General features: G+C 31.5%; 3 protein-coding genes across 3 annotated transcripts; all 3 read left to right on the top strand.

Annotated features, from left to right (window-relative positions):
• The first annotated feature begins 5,735 nt into the window (after positions 1-5,735).
• Positions 5,736-21,492, top strand: LOC120195843 (kxDL motif-containing protein 1-like). Its single transcript, XM_039197779.1, has 4 exons — positions 5,736-5,751; positions 18,295-18,457; positions 19,206-19,358; positions 21,111-21,492. Exons 2-4 carry the CDS (start codon positions 18,336-18,338, stop codon positions 21,211-21,213), a joined length of 378 nt encoding a protein of 125 aa, XP_039053710.1. The 5' UTR covers positions 5,736-5,751; positions 18,295-18,335; the 3' UTR covers positions 21,214-21,492.
• On the top strand, positions 8,502-10,083 carry LOC120195933 (isoeugenol synthase 1-like). Its single transcript, XM_039197860.1, has 6 exons — positions 8,502-8,544; positions 8,638-8,810; positions 8,896-9,030; positions 9,122-9,353; positions 9,420-9,623; positions 9,707-10,083. Exons 1-6 carry the CDS (start codon positions 8,502-8,504, stop codon positions 9,904-9,906), a joined length of 987 nt encoding a protein of 328 aa, XP_039053791.1. The 3' UTR covers positions 9,907-10,083.
• LOC120195932 (ADP-ribosylation factor GTPase-activating protein AGD12-like) lies at positions 12,146-16,740 on the top strand. The gene is made up of 2 exons (XM_039197859.1): positions 12,146-12,214; positions 16,459-16,740. The coding sequence occupies exons 1-2, from the start codon at positions 12,146-12,148 to the stop codon at positions 16,738-16,740; spliced, it is 351 nt and encodes a 116-aa protein (XP_039053790.1).
• Positions 21,493-22,342: the final 850 nt, after the last annotated feature.

The following is a 22,342-nucleotide window of genomic DNA, read 5'->3' as shown; positions in this document are numbered from 1 at the left end:
GATAATTTTACCATTAATGAAACCTTATATTTACATCCATACCAAGCCACATAACCCTTATCATCTTTACAAAGTCAAAGATGAACAAAATAATTCACCCTTTACCATTTTATCCATGCAACTTTCCAAAAATTTCAATCTTGCCAATTTAATCCAACGATTCAAATTGAATATGGAAATAAATTCTCAAATCCAATGGTTCATATTATTTTTGTATCATTTTAACATGTGGAAATAATATTTATAAGCTTAATTTATCATCCTTTAATTTTTCTCGAAATTTCTATTCGATCCTTTTTACCGGACTTTAACACTTTCTAGCTTTTAACAAAAATTTCAGATCTAAAATCTGATTACCACCAAAATGCCACTCTTTGGGGTGAACTATTCATTTATAGAATAAAAATATTTTTGATAAAATTATCACTTTAGCCCTTGAACTTTTCCTAATTTTATACTTTGTTCACCAAACTTTTAAAATTTACGTTTTGGTGTTTAACCAAAATTTAGGGTATTACACTATCATTTTAACACCCAAATCTTGAGGATTCAATTATCACACTACACCAATGAAGTGACTAACTAGTTCTTTTTTTCTTTTGAAAACATACTCACTCAAAAATATTTACACAAATATTAAATCATTTACAAAGTGGAGCCCCAATTTAGAAAGTCAAAAAATAAATAAATAACTAAGATGTTACCAACTAACTCATTTCCAATCATGGATACTACATGCCCACTAAGTTATCATCATCGTACTCTGGTCTGCTGAGACTCCTCCGATGATGTCGTTGTCCAATCGCACTCTACAGAACTTGAAACATGCTAACATAAACATATTCCGAACGCTGAGCTTGCAAGCCCCGTGCCACACGATACCTTTACTATACTACATGCATTCATAACATAAACATACAAACAAATACAATAAGAGTAGTGATACTACTATGACATTAAGCTACTAAACCATCTATTCAAAGTACATCCACTATCATAATGGTATGAGTCTCATGCTTCCCTTAGTTTACTACTAAGGGCCTTTCCATGAGTATACATGTGTTGATTCTAACCATAATATCATACTATTATGCATCAACATATACAACACACAAACATCAAACACACAAACTGAGTTAGGATCATAGTGTGTTCGTAGGGTTCTGCATCTCAGGATGCACACCCCTCTAGCCTACTTATGATACCCTTAGGTATCTGGGGTGAAATCCGAAACTACATAAAAAAAACATACACCGACCAACGTACTCCTTGTAGTCTTGGGGCAATTGCGCCCAACTAACAACTAAAGTGCCTTGGCACTAGTTAAGATATATTCAGATATTCTAAACATGCAAAACAATCGTCGTGCTACACAAAAGCATACAAGGGTGCGCATAGGTCACACAGATCAATCAATGTTATATAAGGGTAACAAGATAGCTCAAGTACTCACTATCATAACTCAACATAATCAGGTGAGGTCATCCCCTCAATCGTTACTATCTCGTTCGTTCTCTCCCCTAGAATATTATAAAAGGTTTTATTAATCTTTTATATATGTTAGCTTATTAATCTGCCCTATTTTGGTTATTTAACACTGAATGACGTTTTAGTCATTTTTATCTATAAGGTCTCTAAGCATTTTATGATTTTAAAACTATATTGTTTCTACTGTTCACTTGCTGAATTATTTGCTAGCCCGATACCTGACTCAAGTTCACTATTTATTGGCGACACTCTAGTTGCTCTCATCAAGCTTTCCCTAGATTCACCCTTAAATTGGAGGGAAGACTTGTACACTATCGTCATGCATAAGTAGCTCGAGTGTCCTAACTATTTTTGAAATATCACACAATGGCTAGTTTTATGGCGTCTTACTACATAAGATTCTTAAGCTTTTGCTGGATTCATTAGTTGTCCTTACTTATGAGTTTATTATAGGAGTTTTGATGGTCCTCGACCCCTTCCCGAGCCCTTAAGATAAAGTTGGGTTTCTTACATTGTTCAGTATGATGGTATCGATACTAAGCCCTTTAGTATTAATATCAACCCTCAGTATTGATAATGAAATTATATTCTATGTTTTGAGGAGGCCTTGCAATATTGGTACCCCTACTTCGAGTATCGATACTTCTCTATTATGGTACCGATATCGTCCTAGATACCGATACTCTAGCTACTGGAAATTGTAACTTAACAATGGAATCGATACCTCATCCTTTGGTATCAATACCCGACGAAACAATATCAATACTCTATATATAGAGTATCAATATTACACAGCTAAAGACCCTAATATTAGTAATTTATATTATTCTTATCGAGTCTTCATGACCACCCTCTCGTTATAGATCTAAACGTCTCATATTATTATTTAGCCAATATACAACTCAAACTATTACTTGCATAGGTCATTTCATTCACTGAGACCCATAAGGGTAATTTAATAATTTTTGTCCCTAATCATATTTTAGTAACCTCCACACTCGAGCTAGATGCCCGATCTCAATCGATATTAAACTTCTTACTCTTGAGTCTATTTAACATCTTGAAGTTACTCAACCACTTTGGGTATTGATACCAAGCCTTCAGTATCGATACCCAATCTTTCGTATGAACACCAGTCTTCTAGTATGAATACTAGTTTATCTGATATGGGTACCCTCTTACAAGTATCGATATGAAACATCCGATATCGATACCAATGGACCGATATCGGTACCAATTCATCCAGTATTGATACTGAGACCCAGAAAACCCATTTTTACCCAAAATATGAACAATATCGATATCGTGGTCCAGAAACATATTGTTTTGCTTAAGAAACACCCCCAAACTCATCTCAAGCATTTTTAAGGTCTAAGTTGATTATTAAAGCTTATAAAAGTCATAAGGGGTAACCATACATCATTTATACACCAATTTAACACAAAAAACATTTATAACAACAAATCAAGAGCATGTCCCAAGCCCCACATGCTCTTCCACCCCATACAAGTAAGCACACCCATCTAGATGACATACAAGTAGTAAGGGCTAGTTATAGTATGTTACCTCATCTCCTAGCAACTAAAAAATGTCTATAGCTTACCCAATGATTAATATTTCCTTGACCTAGCTCAAAGGGGGTTCTTATATCACTCAAAAGTCACCAAACGATTCCAACATGAAAAGGATTATTACAAAGTTTTTAAACAATACCAAATTTTAGGGAAAAACAAATTAAAATTCATGAGGGGGAGCCCTTTGGAGCTCAAACCCTCTCAAAAACCAATGGGAGCTCAAGAACACCATTGAAGAATATCGTGAGCTCTCTATGAAGCTCGTGAACTTTGGGTTAAGAATCTTACCTTCTAATCATGGATTTGAGTAGGAAGATGATGAAAGTTGAAATCTTTTGTCACTTTCTTGCTAAGGGAGAAGAAATGAGAAGAAAGAGGGACATGAGTTGAAGAATAGAGTGTTCTGCCCAACACCCACAAAAGCCACGTGAATATCAGCTAAAAATCCTCCCAAATCAACCATCTTTTTCTTCAATGATAAAATTACACTCTAGATCTTTTTATATTCTTTCTAAGTTTAAAAAATCCCCTTTTATCTTCTACAAGGCTAATTTATTTCCTGATTAAACTTAGATCCAAACCAATGGACCTTTATACTATAATAATTCTATTAAATAAATTTTTGGGTGCACATAAAACTACTACACTGGTATTCAGGGTGTTACAATAATTGTACCTTATATTCACTCTAGACTAATAAAATAATTATAAAATAAGTGCCTAAAGTATATCTTTTTTTCCAAATAGGTGTATAAACTTTTTTTTTAAATCATCTAGGTGTCTAACGTTACAAATATTACCATTTTAGGTGATTAGGACATAACGGTTGTTAAAAAATTTCATTAAGTAACACATGTCATGTTCTGGTAATTTTAAAATTTTAAAATATGATTTTATTTTTTAAAAAAAAAACTCAAAACTTTTGAAAATCTTAAAAAATCCAAAACTTTAAAAACCTTTATTCCAATTCATATACCTATGCTGGCCACCCCCATTCGTCATTGTTAGTGTAAACAAACTTTCACTCGATCGAACCGTCACCGATGAGACAACCACAAAATGACACAACCACCCAAAGAACCCCTAATCGACGATTTAATCCCGACAAAAATAATACTAAAATTGCAAAATTGAAGCTACCCTACATTATGATGACAGCCACGCTGGCATTAGTAAGGACAACTAATAATGGAGGCAGAAAAGACGGCGACGATGTTGATGAACGTGGCCAAAAAGGGAGAAATTAGGGTTATAGTTAGGGATTTTGGGTTTTTTGTAATTTTAGAAAAATTAAAGTTTTTTTTTATAAATATAATAACATTTTAAGTTTTTTTAATTTTATAAGGGTGACAAATGTCCTTTAACGACAGAATTTAACGATATCAAGTTGTTTATCACTTGAACCAACCCATGTTGGTTAGATTTTAACATGTTTACTTATATGTGTTGTATCCATGTCAATTTTTGTATCATGATACATTTTTGTGAGGTTTATCACAATAATTTAATTAATAAAATATGATATTAAAATTACTTTTAAAATTGTTGTAAAAGCGAACTTTTAAAAATATTATACAAAAGTGCAGTTTAAAATTTAATTGTTTGGGATTGTTTTTAAAAAAGTGAATTTGAAAAGATAAAACATTCATTATAGACATTATGTTTTAAATTAAAAATATATCATTTAAATTATTATTTACACACACACACATATATATATGTGTGTATTTTATCAATTTAAACTATAATAAATTTTAAAATATATATATATATATATAATTATATATCAATTATATCAATTTAAACTATAACAAAATATAAAAAATACAAATAAAAATGTAGTTATAATAAAAATATATTTTATATGACTCACAATTAATATTTTAATATATAAATCATAAATTTTATTTATTTTTAAATAATTAAAATAAATTATTAAAAGTAATAAATTGTTTTTAAGGATATTGGATGTTAGTATTAAATTATTAAAATAAAATGTAAATACGTAATTGAGTGGAGCCCATGCATAAGAAAATTATAATTGCTTCCAAAAGTAAAGTTGAAAATGTAAAAGCAAGAAATCCTAACTTTTGCAGTTGGTTTGAAACCAGCGTTTTCATCGCAATTTTTTTCTCATTTTTTTACCCGTTTGACATTGATTTTATGGTCAAAACAGACTTTATAACTAAGAGTGCTTTTAGAAATCATTATGAAACACACCCTTATATATGAATCATATCAATTTAAACTATAATAAATTCAAAAAAATATTGTTATATATGAATTATATCAATTTAAATTATAATAAAAATATAAAAAAATAAAAACAAAAATATAATTATAATAGAAATATATTTTATATAACTCACTATTAAAATGTTAATATGTAAATCATGAATTTTATTTATTTTTAAATAATAAAAATAAGTTATTAAAAGTAATAAATTATTTTTTAAGAATGTTAGTATTCAATTATTAAAATAAAATGTAAATACATAATTGGATGAATACATACATTGGCAAGGGTAAAATTATAATTTGCTTCTAAATTCAAAATTAAAAATGAAAAAACTAGAAATCTTAATTTTTGCGGTTAGTTTGAACTATTTTAGGTAAAATTGTTTTTAAAAAGCATTACTAAACGGATCCTAGCACTCTATTCTATAAAAATTGTCTCAATAAGCTCTCAAACTATAAATTGAAAAATACTCACGGCTTTATGGTAATATCAGTGATAATAAAAAATTGTATTCGATGAATTTCTATTTAATAGAGTTAGAGTTTTAGGATAAAAAAATAAAATAAATTTTTTGAGTTAAATAAATTTTTTCTCAAATCTGATAGAGTCGGATTTGAATTTAGGAAAAATTTGTCATGTCCCTAATAGTTATTAAATCATTATAATATTAGTTTGTCCGTTTTTGTTATATTTCTCGTATAGGGAATCGTGTGGATGACTTTTTTTTTAATCTAAAATGGCTCATGGAGAGGACTTTGCGATTCTTTTGCTTGATACTCTGCCGGTTGAAGCTATGGATTTGAGATTTTTTTATCTAGCAGATTTCTCATGCTGAGTTTTGTATTTAAACCCTTGTAAATCAATTGAAAATGAACTGCAAATTCCAAAACTATTAAATAAAACTTAATTTAAATTAAATCAGTTCAAAATAAAATTTTCAATTAAACTTTTAGATCAAATTCAAATATATAAAAATATTTTTAAATTTAAATTAATCATATATTATTAAATTAAATTAAATATTTTTTTTTATTTTCTTGAAAAATAAAACTTTTATTAAATTAAAGTAAATCAAGTCAAAACAAAATTTTCAATTAAATTTCTAGATCAAGTTTAAATATATAAAAAATAATTTTAAATTCAAATCAAATTTAAAATAAAATTTTATTATTATAATATCAGATCGAGGTCAAGTTGACTTTAATCTTCCCCTGCCCGACCGTTGTTATCCCTATACAAGATAGGTGATGTTCTTTTGGAAGTTTATACAGGTTGCTCAAAGTGATATAATTAGTAGTGTGAACAAAAAGGGAAAGTGATATAATTGGTTAATAAAAGGGTAAATTTGTATTTAGTATCTAAACAATTAGTTTTGGTTTGTTTGAGTATTTAAATTTTTAATTTTTTAAAATCGTACATAACGTTTAATTTTTTATTCATTTTAGTATTTCACTATTAAAAACTTAACATCGATTTTATGGATAAATTACATCATTCATCCCTCAACTATCTTCTCACCCCTATTTTAATGTTAAAGTTTTAAAAAAAAATTCAATTTAACTAAATAAATTGTTATTTTATTGAATTATTTTTTATTTTTGGTAATTACGTGAAAAATAAAGCTTATAGAATTTTCAATTAAATTCTTAGATCAAGTTTAAATATAAAAATATTTTTAAATTTAAATCAAAATTATGTTATCCCTATACAAGATAGTTTTCTCTAAAAAAAATTATCCCCATAAAAGATAGGTGATGTTCTCCTTGAAATTTATTTAGGTTACTCAAAGTGATACAATTGGTAGTGTGAACGAAAAAGGAATATTTTTGTACTAAAATGGATCGAAAATGATAGTTTAAGTATTGAAGGTGTAGTTTACCTTAAAAAATTAGGTAGATTTGTCTTTTCTATATATATTTAATGAAAAAAAGGCTTAAAGCATTACATTATCTCATTCGAACCATAAATATCTTTAGGAAGAAGAGTTTGGGGGAAAACAAATATCTGAGAAGCATCATATGAAGGAACATTAATTTTTGCCATGTGAAGGGGCATTCATTGTCCTTGAACCATCTCAAGGACCATAGATTTGTGTTTAATTGATCATAGATTAAGTGCGGACTTTTCCTTTTTGACAGATTTTTTTCTTTTCAAATGATGACATTATGCATAATATGAAATAAAATGAATTATTGGTAATTTAGTGGTTTAGTAAAAGAATTAGAAAGTCAAATCTAAATTTGATAACCATTTTAAGAAACATACAGTCTGCATTGAAGTTCTCATCTCAATTTTCTAAACATCATAGCAGCCATTTTCCGTCTGAATTTCTTTTTTTCGCACAAATTCCACGCGCTTGTCACACCAGTAGTTTTCTTTTATGTAAATTAATTTTTTAAATACCAGACATATAAAATTATTTTATTTATATATATTTTCCAAAATTTTAGAAAGACATTGCCGCCCTTTGAATGGTGGAGTGCGTTCAGAATTTGAATTTGAATTTGAATTTAAATTAATTTTAATTTCCTATTTTGATAAATTTAAGCGATCTGAAATTTATATTTTTTTTAAAATAATGATCAAATTTAAATTTAAGTTTTAGTGAGATATATTCAGGCAATGGACAAAGGGGCACTTGGCCAGGACCTGAGACTAAAACTATAAATTATATATAATAAAAAAGGATAAATTATTAATTCAGTCAGTCACTTATTAATTTATTTCTATTTTAATCATCCAATTATTTTTTTTTTCAAAACCATACTTAATGTTATGTTTTGTTTCTCTTTTGTTACTCATTATTAAAAAAATAACAATGATTCTAAAGTTACATTTTAAATTATTTTTTCACTTTTCACTTAATTATTCTTTAATTCATTTTTTTTTGTTATACTTACTAGGGGCCTAATTTCTATATTTACCTAATTTTTATATTTAACAAATCTGAATATATTCAAAATCACCGATCTTACAATGTTTTTATCAGTAACATATTTTAATTTAAAATCTGAAAGGAAAAAATAATAAATACAGTAGGTCCCACTGTCACAGTACATTTGGTTATAGATTTATATTTAAATCCGGAAAAAAAACATTTATGAGGAATCAATTTACAAATATGATATTTTTAAAAATCAAAGGATAAAAAGGACATTGATGATATAAAGAAAAAGTCAGTGAAAGAAAAAGAAGTAAAAATGTGCAGCCTGCAGCGTTCAATTTTTTTTGATGAAAAAGTCGGTGAAAGAAAAAGAAAAAGTCAGGGACAACTAGGCATGTTGAAGGAGTTTTGTGTTATATAAAGAAGAGAAAATGAAGTTGGGAAAGCATAAGGAAAAATGAGCAAGATTTTGATATTTGGTGGCAGCGGCTACCTTGGGAAATACATGGTGAAAGCAAGCGTTTCCTTGGGTCATCCTACCTTTGTTTACACCCGCTCTGACCCTCCTACGTCCAAGTCCCTCCTTCTCAAGGAATTTGAATCCATGGGAGTCACCATCTTCTATGTATCTTTTCTTTCATCACCATAATCATCAAACTGGTCATAAAATTTGTATTATACTGATTGGTTTTTTTTGTTATAACGCACAGGGGGATCTTGATGAGCACGAAAAGCTAGTATCAGCGCTTAAACAAGTGGAGGTCGTCATTTCCACACTAGCTGTCCCGCAACATCTTGACCAACTCAAAATAATAAGTGCCATCAAAGACGCCGGTACAATTAAGGTTACTGCTCCTCGGACCTAGCTAGTATTTAAAATTAATAAAGTTTGAATGAATACATATATATATTAATGGTGTTATAATGATATCGTAGAGGTTTGTGCCATCGGAATATGGAAATGAAGTTGACAGACCCATAAGTGCACTTCCACCATTTGAAGCCATACTTGCCAACAAAAGGAAGATCAGAAGGGCAGTCGAGGAAGCTGGCATCCCATTCACCTACGTTGCTGGAAATACGTTTTCAGCTTACTTCGTTGACTATATTCTTCATCCTCATCAGAATGTTTCGCAAGTTGTGGTTTACGGAACTGGTGAAGCTAAGGGTAAGTACGTTTGCAATAATTAACCCATGTTGGTTGGTTTTTAATTAACCTAGGATGAGCATGCAGTTGTTTTCAACTACGAGGAAGATGTTGCAGCCTATACCGTGAAAGCAGCGACAGATCCTACGGTAGCCAACCGTGTCATAATCTACAGGCCGCCGGGAAATATTGCTTCTCAGTCCCAACTGATTTCGACATGGGAGAAAAAGAGTGGCCGAACCTTGAAAAGAGTTTATGTTCCAGAGGAAGAACTTGTCAAACTGTCTGAGAGTGAGTCAGCCGTTTCGTTTCGTTTCTCTCCTCCAATGAACGTAAATAATGAATGAATTAACTAATTTTGTGCCTGTATGTAGCCTTACCTTTCCCGGACAATATTCCGGTGGCAGTTTTACACAACATATTCATAAAAGGAGATCAATTGAAGTATGAGGTGACGGATGAAGATTTGGAGGCGTCCAAGCTTTATCCAGACTATAAGTATACTTCCATTGAAGAGTATCTTGATATATGCTTGGTTGATCCTCCTCAACCCAAATTAGCCGCTTTCGCTTGATCTCCACCACTTCTGCTTTATTCGTCGTCTTCAATAATCGAGGCTATACATATTCCAAGCATGATCAATACATATCTACTTCATGTTTTCCTTAATTTCATGTGATAATGCTTTGATGTATTGAGTGGACGGTACCATCCTCTTCTCTGATGCATTATAATTGGTATTATATAGGGCAGAAACCAAGGTTGTGTTTTTTTTTTATTCAACAACGTTTTAATTTGCTATCCAAGGATGATTCAATAACTACAATAGCTAACATGATTTTTACTATAATATTTTATATTAAGTTTTTTAATTAAAAAAATGTGATAAATATGCAGGCGTACAATGTTGACGGAAATAGAGTAAATATGAAAAAGAACGAAAAAAATTGCGCAACTGTGTGTCCTGCATATCATCTGCTTTGGTTGTATTCAACTTTCACCGTAAAATTAGAGTAAATCATACCGAAATTGAGATCTTCCAAAATGCAAACTTAAAGTTAAGCCAAAAATACAAATAAAGCTGTAAAAATAGTACTGTATAGGTCATCTACAATTATTATAAATTACAAAAAGGATAAACTACAAGATTAATCACTTTCGTTTGAATTTTGTAAACTTTTTCTCACTGATTTAAAAAACATAATATTTAGTCACTTTCATCTTTGTTTAATTAAGATATGGTCGATGAGGGTTAATTTTCGTTAGACCTTTAACGGATTGCTGACATGACACGTTAAAAAATGATTTAATTTTTATTTTAACCCTTGAACTTTAGATAAAATTTATTTTGGATTTTTTTGTAAATCCAAAGCAGTTTAGGGACAAGTTTGTAATTTACTTTTTTAATATGCTTTTCTTTTTTATTCCCCCTTATGCCACACATCCCGTCCCTAACGGATTGTTCACAAATCATGTTAATATTTTTCTCATCCCAATAACCATAAATGTGTGCATTCTTTAGTGGTGTCAAGTAAATTAAGTAGGAAAAGAATTTGTGTAGAGATCTTGGCTGGAGGATCCAAGTGCCTAGTTGGTGGACCTTAGGAGAATAGACAAGATTTGCAATAGATGTTCATCGAGGACTTGAATCAGACTTAATAGCCGACCTAAGTGAAGTTGTTAGCGCATGTGTTACTTTGATCTTGAGGTTGCAAGTCTAAAGATGTATGAGAGTCTTATGAGAATTAAGTTATTGCCTTGTTGAGTTGAATGTCACCTCTAAGAAATGTTTGGCTCAAGGATGGAACCATCAATGAAAACAGTGGGCTCGAGAAATAAACCATTGAACTTTTATGAGTCTTACGAGAATAAATGATTGCACTACAGCAAAATAGACTTTTGGTGGTGTTTTTTGAGCAAACGCCGCTAATTGTAGACCTTTCACTGCGTTTACAGAAAAACGCTACGAATGACAAATTTCGCGACACTTATAGGAAAGAGCCGCAATATTCATGTACCTTTAGTGGCGTTTTAGTAAAAATGTCACGATAGTTCAATATACGGCGGCGTTTTAGAGAAAATGCCCTAATAAAAATCATATCTAGTGGCGTTTTGTGTCGAGCGCTGGAATTGTGCAATACTTTAGTGGTGTGTACTTTTACAAACGCTACAAATATTCAATCTTTTAACCCCAGCTTCTCTCATCTCGAATATTTCCCATATCTAAATCCCAAATTTTCCTCGCCAATCACCACTTTACTATCTGAATCTCATCGATCATCTAGCAACAATTAGGGTTTTTTTTAAAAAAAAACAATTTCCCTTAAATTTCTTCTTATGCTCATATGGTTACTTTAAACATATTCAACTAAGCATGATATCTCCATTGTTCATTATTGTGGTTAGTTCGTGGCTAGTTCTTGGCTTCTTTTCATCCTTCCCCTTTTTTTATTTCATATTTCTTACCTACCATTCATGTATTAATCCCTTATTTTCAACCCAACCCAACTCAAACCACAAACTCTTTCCTACTCCGGAAGATTTTGTTTCTCTACAGAGAGATAAACACAACAATTTTACTGTAAAATATTCTTTTATTATTTACCCTTTTCAAAAAATTTTGTTCCAAATTGAATGGAATAGTCGAAAATAGCAGCAAATTCTCATATGAAAGAGGTTAGATTCTCTCTCTCTTTTATTTATTTTATATATTTGATTCCCTGTTTTATAATTTTTGTCGTTCCAAATTGAATGGAACAGTAAAAAAATAGCAGCAAATTGTCCCTTGTTGAGTTGAAGGTCAACTCTAAGAGATGTTTGGTGTCTTCATATGCTTGAAATGTTGTGGTGTGCACAGAAGTCTTGGCGCCCGCATCTCCAAGGTGAGTACTTTAGGCTGCATCTCCGATGTAATATTTTTCTTCATGGAACTTTGACTTGTCATTAGGGGAAATATGTAAAAGATTTTTATGATCATAATACCAGTTAAATCCTTCATAATTTTAACGGAAGTCTTTCGCATGTTTATGATTTTAGGTGTAGAATCTTTCAGCTTTGGATTCTTGTGACTGAATTACCCTTTTAAAATGGCTTAATTATAGTGGTAATATGTTGTTTTTACTTTTATAGTTATGTTATCGTCATTTTGACCAAATTGAGGCCTATATCATGCTTGCATTTCCACCGACATAATACTATCTGATGCATTGAAATTTCATGTAACACTCTAATTTAGGGGCTACATTTTCGAAATTATAAAGTATTGATTTTAATTGGTATTTTTGGAGAAATTGAGGATTATAGTGTAAAATCGCTAATGAGCATACCATTTTAAGAAGTGCAGGAAATTCAGTGACTAAATTCATAGTTTACCCATTTTTTTATACGATGAATTATAAACTCTCCCCGTATGTTTTCTGCAAAAATTTCCATCATTTTCTCTTCCCCTCAACCCTTCTTTGAGATCTGATTTATTCACCGTCCGACCACTGTTCGACGAATCGAAACCACCATCGTGTTCTTTGTCGACCGATGAACAAAACCCCTCAAATCTTTCATCGTGAATCGGCGTCGTTCGTCTTAAATTTCAATCGGAAGTATCGTCGGTTTTAACTCAATTTTCGTTGGTTTTTCGTCGATTTAGGTCGATCTGACTACCCGTTTTCGACACCTCCCGCACCATCGTGTTCCTTGCATCGTTCCGAGTCCATCGGTGTCCTCCATGTCTCCGTCGTCGCCGGCGTGTGGAGAGGTAAGGAAATCAAAGTTTTCGATATTTCGGAATCGAGCTCTCCGCCGTTCAAAATTGTGAACCGAGCTTGGCAAGTGTCTCAAAATGCCATAAAATATTTTTAGGAATTTTTTTCAGGATTTTTCGGGGCTCTTAGGCCCACCGTACGCGCTCCCATGCACCGCCCCTGCGCGTGTGGCCAGTTAAAAAAAAGACCCGGTTTGACCCGACAGCCCAACCCGACCCATTGATCGTTGACCGAGCGTTGACTGTCGTTGACCAAAACTTTGACCGATCATTGACTTTTTTCGAGTATACCTATCTTGATGTCCTTAGTCTATTTTTGGGGTCTGTTTCGCCAAATTCAAACCTGCTAAGCTATTTTTCACTAATTTATCATCCGATTCGATCCGTTTTTCAGAATTAAGCTCGTTTTTTATGAAATTTCTATTGTTATGTATTTGAGGAATTATTGGAAGTTGAATTAAAGATCGAGGGCGTTCGAATTAAATTTAAATGGTCGATCAGTATTGCACGAAAATCGAGATAACACATTACTACATCTTTATGCTTTATAGAAGATGTTGAAAATGGAAAAATGCATGGATGTATATGATTGAACTATTATACATGTTTGATTGTGGATGGACTTGAACCGAATACGGTTTGAGTGATAAATTATGAGAATACTTAGATTAGGTAAAATTACGAAAATACCCTTATGTTGTAAAAAGACAAGAATTGACTATGAGAGTTGAATAAGAAAACTTTGGTCTTATCTGTATAGTTAGATAATTCTTATATTCGGTCTGAATGCGGTAAAAAGTCAGTAATTAAATGTAATTATGATGTTTGGTACAAGAAATTAGAAGTTGTTAAGGAATAATTTAAAGTTCAGAGATTATTTGGAAAAACATTTAACTCTAGGATCTCTAAATTCTATTTATCCTTGTTAAGAGTTTTAATACTGAAATTATCTGGTTAGGAAATTATGAAAATGTCCTTGAGAGGTAAAAATAGTTTAAGTTGACCATGAACGAGAATGTATTTTGAGGATTCATACTTAACTCGATAAATTACAGATTTCATTATTAAGATCCTGTCTTTGTATAAAAAAATCCTGGTAACCTGTTGTAACGTCTGAGAAGGCACTTGACCCGAAAATTTTCCGAGTTATTAATAAATACCTGAATAATAATTTATCGAGTGTGATATTTTGTCAGAATAGTTCGAAGGGACTGACATAAATGATAAGTTTAAATTTAATAATAAGATCGGACAGAATGAATTATTGTAATACATTGGATTTGTAAAATAACCAAAATACCCCTAGAATGGAAATGACCAATAATATCACCAAACTCAGGAATTATTGGATATCCTCAAGCTCTGAAATTAATGGAATAAAACTGAGCATCAGAATGACCAAAATACCCTTATGGACTAGACTAAGTAGATGTTTTGGATTAATTAAGGAATCCAAGTAAATATGGGTGTTGTACTACCCTTACAAGTTATGGAACACAACTTAAGTGAGCCGATCAACCTTAATGATATGCCAGTACCTGAATGGCATAAATATTACTTGAACGTGTGTTCGTCTTTTCAAGTTTGGCTCAATGATAATTTTTGAAGTATTCAACTCATCTCAATTCTAAATCGCATTCAATACTAAGAATTTGATATTTGTTTGACAAATCAACCACGAATACCGAGCTGAACTGAACGAAAGTACAATATGTATCCAAAATTCAGAAAACGTCCGAATTACTATGGAAAACTCTAAAGTAACAGGGATAGACTGGACTGTTAAATGAAATAAGTAACCTCAATGACTGACGATTAAATAAGTGATTTGGACGAGTATGGAAACGTTAATGAACATACATGATGTAATGTTCTTATGGGTCATGAACTACAAATCAAGCACGCCCGCATTTCATGATATCGTGGAAGCGTGAAAATGAAATAAAGAGCATTGGAATATATGTTAGTTTCCTTAAGATCTATTCAGCGATGATTCCGAAGATGATCTATGGATAAGAATTTTTGGTATTAAAAAGTAAATACCCTAGAAGGACAATGAATTGACCAGTCGACAAGCATTAGTTCTGGGAGTTATTCATCTGGAGTTGTTTGATAATCCAATCAATCGACATAGATTGTAAAGGTTCTGAATCTTCGTTCTCCCTTATCAGCTCAAACCACTCTGGGAATATCTGAAAACACAAGTAACTCATATGTAAAGGATTTTGAATACCCTTCTGATTACGTAGAGCTTCCGAAAAATGTCTGAATAAGATATGATCCTGATAAAACACATTTTGAATAACTGATGATTCCGTCAATTAACAAACTCTTCTAATAGTGATTCTAACTTCCGGCATTCTATCGGTAAACTGAAGATCTGTATTTCTATGCCTGATAAGATTATCCAATATCTCTGAATAATATCTGTAAACACTAGTGTGTTCCCCAATTAAATGAATGTTTTATCTTATTTTCGATTTGAATTTTGTTCTAACATCTAATCTGAAATTTGTTCTAATTTCTGACCTGGATTCTGTTTTGATATCTGATCTGAATTATGTTTTGTTTTCTGATATCTCCGTTTATTGACAGTAAATGTTTTATTTGGGGGTATTGTTGGAGGAAGTATATCTGCAGATTCCTCGGCTTTGTGCTCAGGGCCTTATTGTTGTGCAGAGGGTGTATGGTTCTGGGAAACCTACACATTATGATGTGTTCAGTTGAGGGATTACTATGGTTTTTGATAAATAAAAAATATGTTTTAAAAAGATTTGTATCTTTTCACTTGTTTTGAGGGAACACACTAGATAACCTATTCTGATCTCCTGAACTCAGTCATTCGAAATATTTCTCTGAACGAAAAGCTCACTGTCTATTACTACCTGAAATATCAGTAGGATTTCCGCTCAACATAAATATATGTAGATGTCTGAACCGATAAAGAAATATATGTTTATCTGTATTTGTATGTTCTTCAGATAGTTCTGTAGTACTGAGCTTTCCAAAGCTCACTCTTACTCACATTTTCAGGTTAAAAGAATCATACTAATGCATCTATCGACATCAGTAAAGAAGTTCTTCCGGCGTTGCTTGCAGAGTATGGTACATGTAATTAGAGGGCATGCAATTGTATTTTGTTTTATATTTGAGTATGAAAATCTGTTTTAATTCTGCATACCGATTAATGATTTTATAAGTTTACATTTTTTAATAAAAGTTTTAAATTTCCGTTATATTTTTTTCGGTGGGTCACTCCGGTAACCCTAATATGACACATCAGATTGGGTTACCCGCATCGATCTGAGGATTTTAATTTTATCAACCCTTGTTACTTTTTTATTCTACATTTTTGACGTATGATTTCAGATTCTATCTGTGGCATTGGCTGAATGGTCTGATGAAGACACTGATTACATGATTGAAGTTGGAGGAAATCCCTCTGCTAATGCAATATGTGAGGCCTATATACCTGAAGGTTATTCAAAGCCTGGTCCAGATGGTAGTCATGATGAGCGGAGGAGATTTATCAGGTTAGAGTTCAGGGCCTCAGGCCAAAATAGACTCTCTCAACTTCAGCTTTTCTTTGTCATTTCTCTTGGCCTGGCCGACCAATATAGACTCTCGCAACTTGAATCCAGTTTGGAATGAGTAACTGGTGCTGTGTGGGGCTGTGAAGTTGGTAAGTATAGGTTACTTCTGAATACGTTGAATTAAGAAAACTGTTTCCCCAAAAAGAAAAGTTGGTAGCTGCGAAAGGTTTTCTGCTTTGGAATGAAGTATTGCACTTACATTATCTTAGAATCGTGGTCATATCTATTTATGAACCATTTACAGCTGGCGTGTTCAATAACATATTATGGTTAGACTGATAATAAGTGACTGACTCAAAATTTTATGTGAATAAAATAAATTCATACTTATAAAATTTTAATAAAAAATATATAAATAAAATTTAAACTAAATAATAATTTAAAATTTTTAAGAATGACAATTTTTCCTTCCTCACGCGCTATCTTTAGCTTAATTATGATGGATATACAGTCACTGAAAAATCTGCAATGACACGTGGAATGTTCTCAATCATGCAGATTGATGGAAAGGCCAAACAACAGTCAATCAATCCAGCTCCAAAAAGTAGAATTTGGAGAAATTTATCTAGAATTGAGGTGGTTGCAATAAGTATATATATCCCCGTCAAACACGCTTTAATTTATAATTAAATAAAGATTTTAAATTAATTAAAATTTCAATAAAAATTATATAAAATAAAAATATTTTTTAAAATAAATCAGATACAAATATTAATTTGATCTAAGTATATACATGCACCTCATATTTTAATATTTATTATATCTTTTACGTTTATACATTTTATATTATCCTTTTAATGATAGACTTTAAGTTAAATTATTCTTAGTGTTTGAAAATTGTCATCATTGTCCATTCTAAATTTGGGTGTATAATATTTTTGAGTGAATATGTTAATACATCATCTAGTATAAGTATTATATTAATCGTGATAAATTTATTTTTTTTAAAATAATTTACCATGACACAATATTTTTCAACTCTTTATTCAAAATATTCTTTTATATGTCATGTCAGTATTAATATTTTGTTTTATCATTATATTTTCAACAATTAACAACTGATTTTTATTTTTTAAATTTATTACTCAAAATTATATGATAATAATTTGTAAAAATAAATAATTGTGATAATAATTTGGATTGAAGTTTATCATTATATAAATAATGTAAAAGAAGTCTAAATGTAAAAAAGGAACAAAATATATTAGCATATGATATATATATTTAGATCAAATTACTATTTATGTTTAGTTTAATGAACAAATATTTTAATTTCATATGATTTATGCTAGCTTTTTAATTAATTTAATTGCAACTTAGTAACATAATTATTTTTATAAGTAATAAAAAAAATTAACAAGAGATATTCACTTAATATAATTTAGTTTAAATTAATAATAAATACATGTAATATTAAAACTTTTAAATGTTTACATAAAAAATCTGACAAAAGAAAAACTATAAAATAAAGGATATTTTGATGGAAGGGGTATAGAGTCGAGCGGGCAGGAGATCTCGATCGAGTATATACAACCCAAAGAAAGAGAGGAACCCATTTTATTTAGCATTTTCCCTCTCAATCTTATAATTTTCTGCTACAAGGACGGCTGTAGGTGCAAATAAAAACTATAAAATAACAGAGAGGAAAGATAAATGGCGGAAAGCGAGAAAGAAATTGAATCTATAAGAGCAGCTTCGAACGAGGTGTCTCGTCAGTTCAAAACCCTACTCGATCCAAATGATTTGGACTCTCTCAAGCACTTGCAACTTCTCATGTACCTTCATTTTTCTCTATTTACTTATATTTTATTAATAAGGTTGGATTTAATTCCCGCCGTATATGATAATTCGTTTTTGTATGTTCTGTTGAAAAGTTCATTTGTTTTCTATTATCACTTAGTAAAACTGTACAAAGTTAAGTTTTTTTTTCCTATTGCAATCTAAAATAATTAGATTTATTATGTGGATAGCCATCTGGATCGGGATTGGGATCTTGTTATGGGGCGGACTTGAGAGCCGACTTTTGAACTGATACATGTTTATATTTTCTATACAGTTACATATCAACTACTTGAATGGCTCTAGCAGTTTTAAATTTGCCATAAAAAATAGTGTTTATCTTGTATTTGAAGAGATGCTATGTCAGATGCGAATGCCTATGTCCGTGGTTTATATCCATGCCCTTGTCTCCAGGACTAGAGTGAACAGAGTCTGGCTCCTGGCATGTATCCGGAGAGTGACTTAAAGAGAGTCACGTATCAAGCTGAAGCCCCCTTTACATCTTTGTTCTGTGCATAAATTTTTGTCCTGACAGAAAACAAGAATCTTCCAATAGTTTACTCCACCAAAATGATTATAGATTTATTACAATCTAATGCTGTGCAAACTATCTATCTTATATATACTGCTATGTTTTTCCCTTGCTCTTGATTGCAAAAAAAAGTAGCTTAGTTTTGAGTAGCAATCTTTATTCCTGTTTTACTATAGGATTTTTTAAATTTGATTGTGTGCCACAACTTGCAGCTTGGGAAGGCTACAAGACAGCAATGCGGTCTTATCTCATTTTAACGAGTACTCAGAACATTGCTTTGCTGAGGTTTCTAGTGACTTTTCAAGAAATACACGCATGTTAAAATCTATGAAGTCTGACCTTGATTATATCTTTCAAAAGCTCAGGTAGAAGTTATTGTTTTAACTATTTCTGCCTTGTTATCTTGCTGTTGTACTGTGCCAATATAGAGTTTGGACAACTAGCTTTCCTAGACTCATTTTCTGTCTTGTTAGATCATATATGTTTATGCCCTCTAAAGGTCACTAAACTTGATTTCAGTGTAGAGTTGAAAAAATTTTAATCAAGTAAATTCACGTTTAAAGCGACAGTTGTAAATATGCTTTTTAATGGAATAAGACGGCATTTAAAGAACCTTTTTTGGTTTCTGTTTCTGTTTGGTAATTATGAAGGGTTTTTTAACGTGACCTCTAATTCTTATATGAAAAAAAAAGATTTGTACAATACTAAACAGGGATGCATGACAAAAGGACAAAATATAAGAATTGGAAAGAATATTAAGATGCCTTTTAAAAATTAAGATTTTTTTTGTGTGTGTGTGTTTGGGTTTTTAGATTGTTTCCCATGAAGTATTGTGACTTAAGCTGTCTAACTACCATTGACCTGCATAGAAGTTGCTTGGAGAACCTGTGAAGATGCAAATACATGCACTTCCTCAGTACGCTATATCATTCTTCTTGGTCCAAAAGAAATATTCTGCAAGACTTTAAATGTTTCAGTTGTGTGATACACTTCCACATATGTTTCAGTACACATAAGTACCTCTTTAAGAGATCTCACCAGAATATAATTGTAGAATATGTTTGAGCTGTAATTGTTTTGAATTTCAAGTACAACTGCTCCCATTGTTTTAGTATACTTCAATCCATATTGATAGATTTAAGAAATCTGCTGGAGTCTGCGGAAAACAGGTTAGGCATAAATATTAAGCATCTTGTTCGTATATCTTTTTGTCCTTCGTAATGCCACAAAATATGCCCCTAGTAATGCCAAGTATCATCTTTCAAATTACATCATGTTTGGTAAAGTTATTTTATCTACATTGGTCTTGTGTACCTTGGTACGCTGTTCTTTGCTTCTTTTATGTCCCCCACCCCAGCTATCATGTAATTGCAATTAATATTTGTATTTTGCTGGATTTTCATTGAGCTACAATTAGTTCTGTGGAGTTTCTGATTATGCAAGTATAATTTTCTATGTTTGAACATCAAGATAAACTGTTTTGTTAGGAAAAACAGATTGAAGATGATAACAGCAATATATGTAATTTGTCTTTATATCGAAAAGGATTTGGTGACTAGTAAAACTTAATTCTCATCTGAATCTTTAAAAGACCTAAAGAATGTTTATTCTCTTTAAATTTACTTGGCATGCAACTTTATGAAACCTATGTTGGACATATTAATGTTGATATTAATGATAAAGAAAAATTGGGAAATGTTTTTAGTACTTTTTTGTACAAATGTAGCTTAAGGATGCGTTCCATGCACCGTTAGGCCTTCTGTAACTTCTATTGGATAAGAATAGACATATTTTCCCCTAAAAGTTACATTTGATAACCCCTTAAAGAAAGCATAAACTGATTGTGATTTTTAGAATTACAGTTCCTGCTTCAATTAGCAATGTTTGAATGTCGGTATAAACATTTCAGTCCTGCTTCAATTAGCAATGTTTGAATATCAGGATAAACATCTCAGTCTGCTTTCGGTAATCCACTCTGCCTGTTTTTCTGTATGGATTCACACTTCTCAACATATTGCAGTTTTTTGACTTGAGTCTGCACTACGTACTTGTATTTAAATCCTATCTAATCCAGAAAGTCTCTGTCTCTACCCCTGCTTATTTATGTTTTTCTACAGGAGCATGAAGGCAAAAATTATGGCTACCTATCCAGATGCATTTCCGGATGAATCAACTGGAGAAGTATTTGACCAAAGACCGAACCTAGAAGTGCCTCAATAGCTTTGCTATGGAAAGGGGTTATCTCCAGGTTTTCCTGTGCTTATTCCCCCTTCTGAGTTGTATTAAAAACTCACTATTAAGATTTTATTATTGTAGTGCTTTCTACATGGAATGAATCTTGATTGATTGATGAGGAAACTGATATCTTACCTTGTTGCTATTATTATATGTACTTCTGCAATGGTTGTATGCTGTTTTGATATTTACACCTGTGTTGGTTGTATATGCAAGGGAAAGAATAAATACAGGAAGCTGAGAAAGCAGTCTGTTTTATTAGTTTATCTTGTCTAAGAATACTTTCAATGCTATTTTGGTCGGTTTAGAGCATTGTACCGAGGGTCAAGGGTTGTATGTGTAGGCAGCTTTTCACTTGATGCATGGCCAATTTGGTTGGTTTGGTTTGGTGTTTCCTCAAATTTTTATTATTTCTGGATCAAGTTGATCTAAGATTCAGGTTCCTTATAATTTCAAGTTTGTTTGGATTATACAAGCTTTAGTCATTTTGGATTGTCTTAGGTTTATTTCATTCGAGAGCTCTATTTAATTAATGGAAATGTGATGGAACAAATTAACAAATACAGGTAATTCACCAGGCTATGGAACAAGCAGATGAGAGGAACTAAAATGCATCAGGATGTTTATGCAGTCTGGTGAATTACCTGTGTTTGTCGGATGAATCCATTAATAACTGGTGATACAAGTACTATTTATAGCTCAATCAATCTTGGGATTATTGCAGGGTTAATCTTTCTTATTGAACGTTATTTAACAACTTTCAAGGTGTGAAAACAAACTCACTCGCAAATCATACAAGCAAGAATATCTCTAATTAAGCTGCCTTGTGCTCTACTGCTAATCGAGGATGATGGTTCCCTGTAAAGACAATTGATTTTGTTGAATTCTCTTGATATTTGTTGATGTCTTTCAAGAGAGTGGTGTTAAAATTCCGGCACGGTGATCGTAGATTAATGAACGGCGACAATCAATGCAGTAGAGAGACAAGCCACTATAGATTTGTTTGATGGATTAAGATTTATGTTTTTTTAAGCTGAGGAATACAATGTAAAAAGTTGCAAAACAAATCAAGTTTACTGAATGAAATTGGATCGATCATACATGTGCCATGTTA

The sequence above is a fragment of the Hibiscus syriacus genome, unplaced genomic scaffold (genome assembly GCF_006381635.1).
Source record: "Hibiscus syriacus cultivar Baekdansim isolate YM2019G1 unplaced genomic scaffold, ASM638163v2 tig00117021_pilon, whole genome shotgun sequence".
In the NCBI taxonomy this organism is placed as follows: Eukaryota; Viridiplantae; Streptophyta; class Magnoliopsida; order Malvales; family Malvaceae; genus Hibiscus; species Hibiscus syriacus.
The sequence above is the reverse complement of the archived record's forward strand: the minus strand, read 5'-3'. Positions and strand labels throughout refer to the sequence as shown.

Bases quoted from the DNA above. Each gene is read 5' to 3' on its own strand.
- LOC120195843 (XM_039197779.1), top strand. From the start codon at position 18,336: ATGGCGGAAAGCGAGAAAGAAATTGAATCTATAAGAGCAGCTTCGAAC. The intron at 18,458-19,205 runs GTACCTTCATTT...CACAACTTGCAG, and splicing joins AAGCACTTGCAACTTCTCAT to CTTGGGAAGGCTACAAGACA. The intron at 19,359-21,110 runs GTAGAAGTTATT...GTTTTTCTACAG, and splicing joins TATATCTTTCAAAAGCTCAG to GAGCATGAAGGCAAAAATTA.
- LOC120195933 (XM_039197860.1), top strand. From the start codon at position 8,502: ATGTGCAGCCTGCAGCGTTCAATTTTTTTTGATGAAAAAGTCG. The intron at 9,354-9,419 runs GTAAGTACGTTT...ATGAGCATGCAG, and splicing joins CGGAACTGGTGAAGCTAAGG to TTGTTTTCAACTACGAGGAA. The intron at 9,624-9,706 runs GTGAGTCAGCCG...GCCTGTATGTAG, and splicing joins ACTTGTCAAACTGTCTGAGA to CCTTACCTTTCCCGGACAAT.
- LOC120195932 (XM_039197859.1), top strand. From the start codon at position 12,146: ATGTTTGGTGTCTTCATATGCTTGAAATGTTGTGGTGTGCACAGAAGT. The intron at 12,215-16,458 runs GTGAGTACTTTA...GTATGATTTCAG, and splicing joins TTGGCGCCCGCATCTCCAAG to ATTCTATCTGTGGCATTGGC.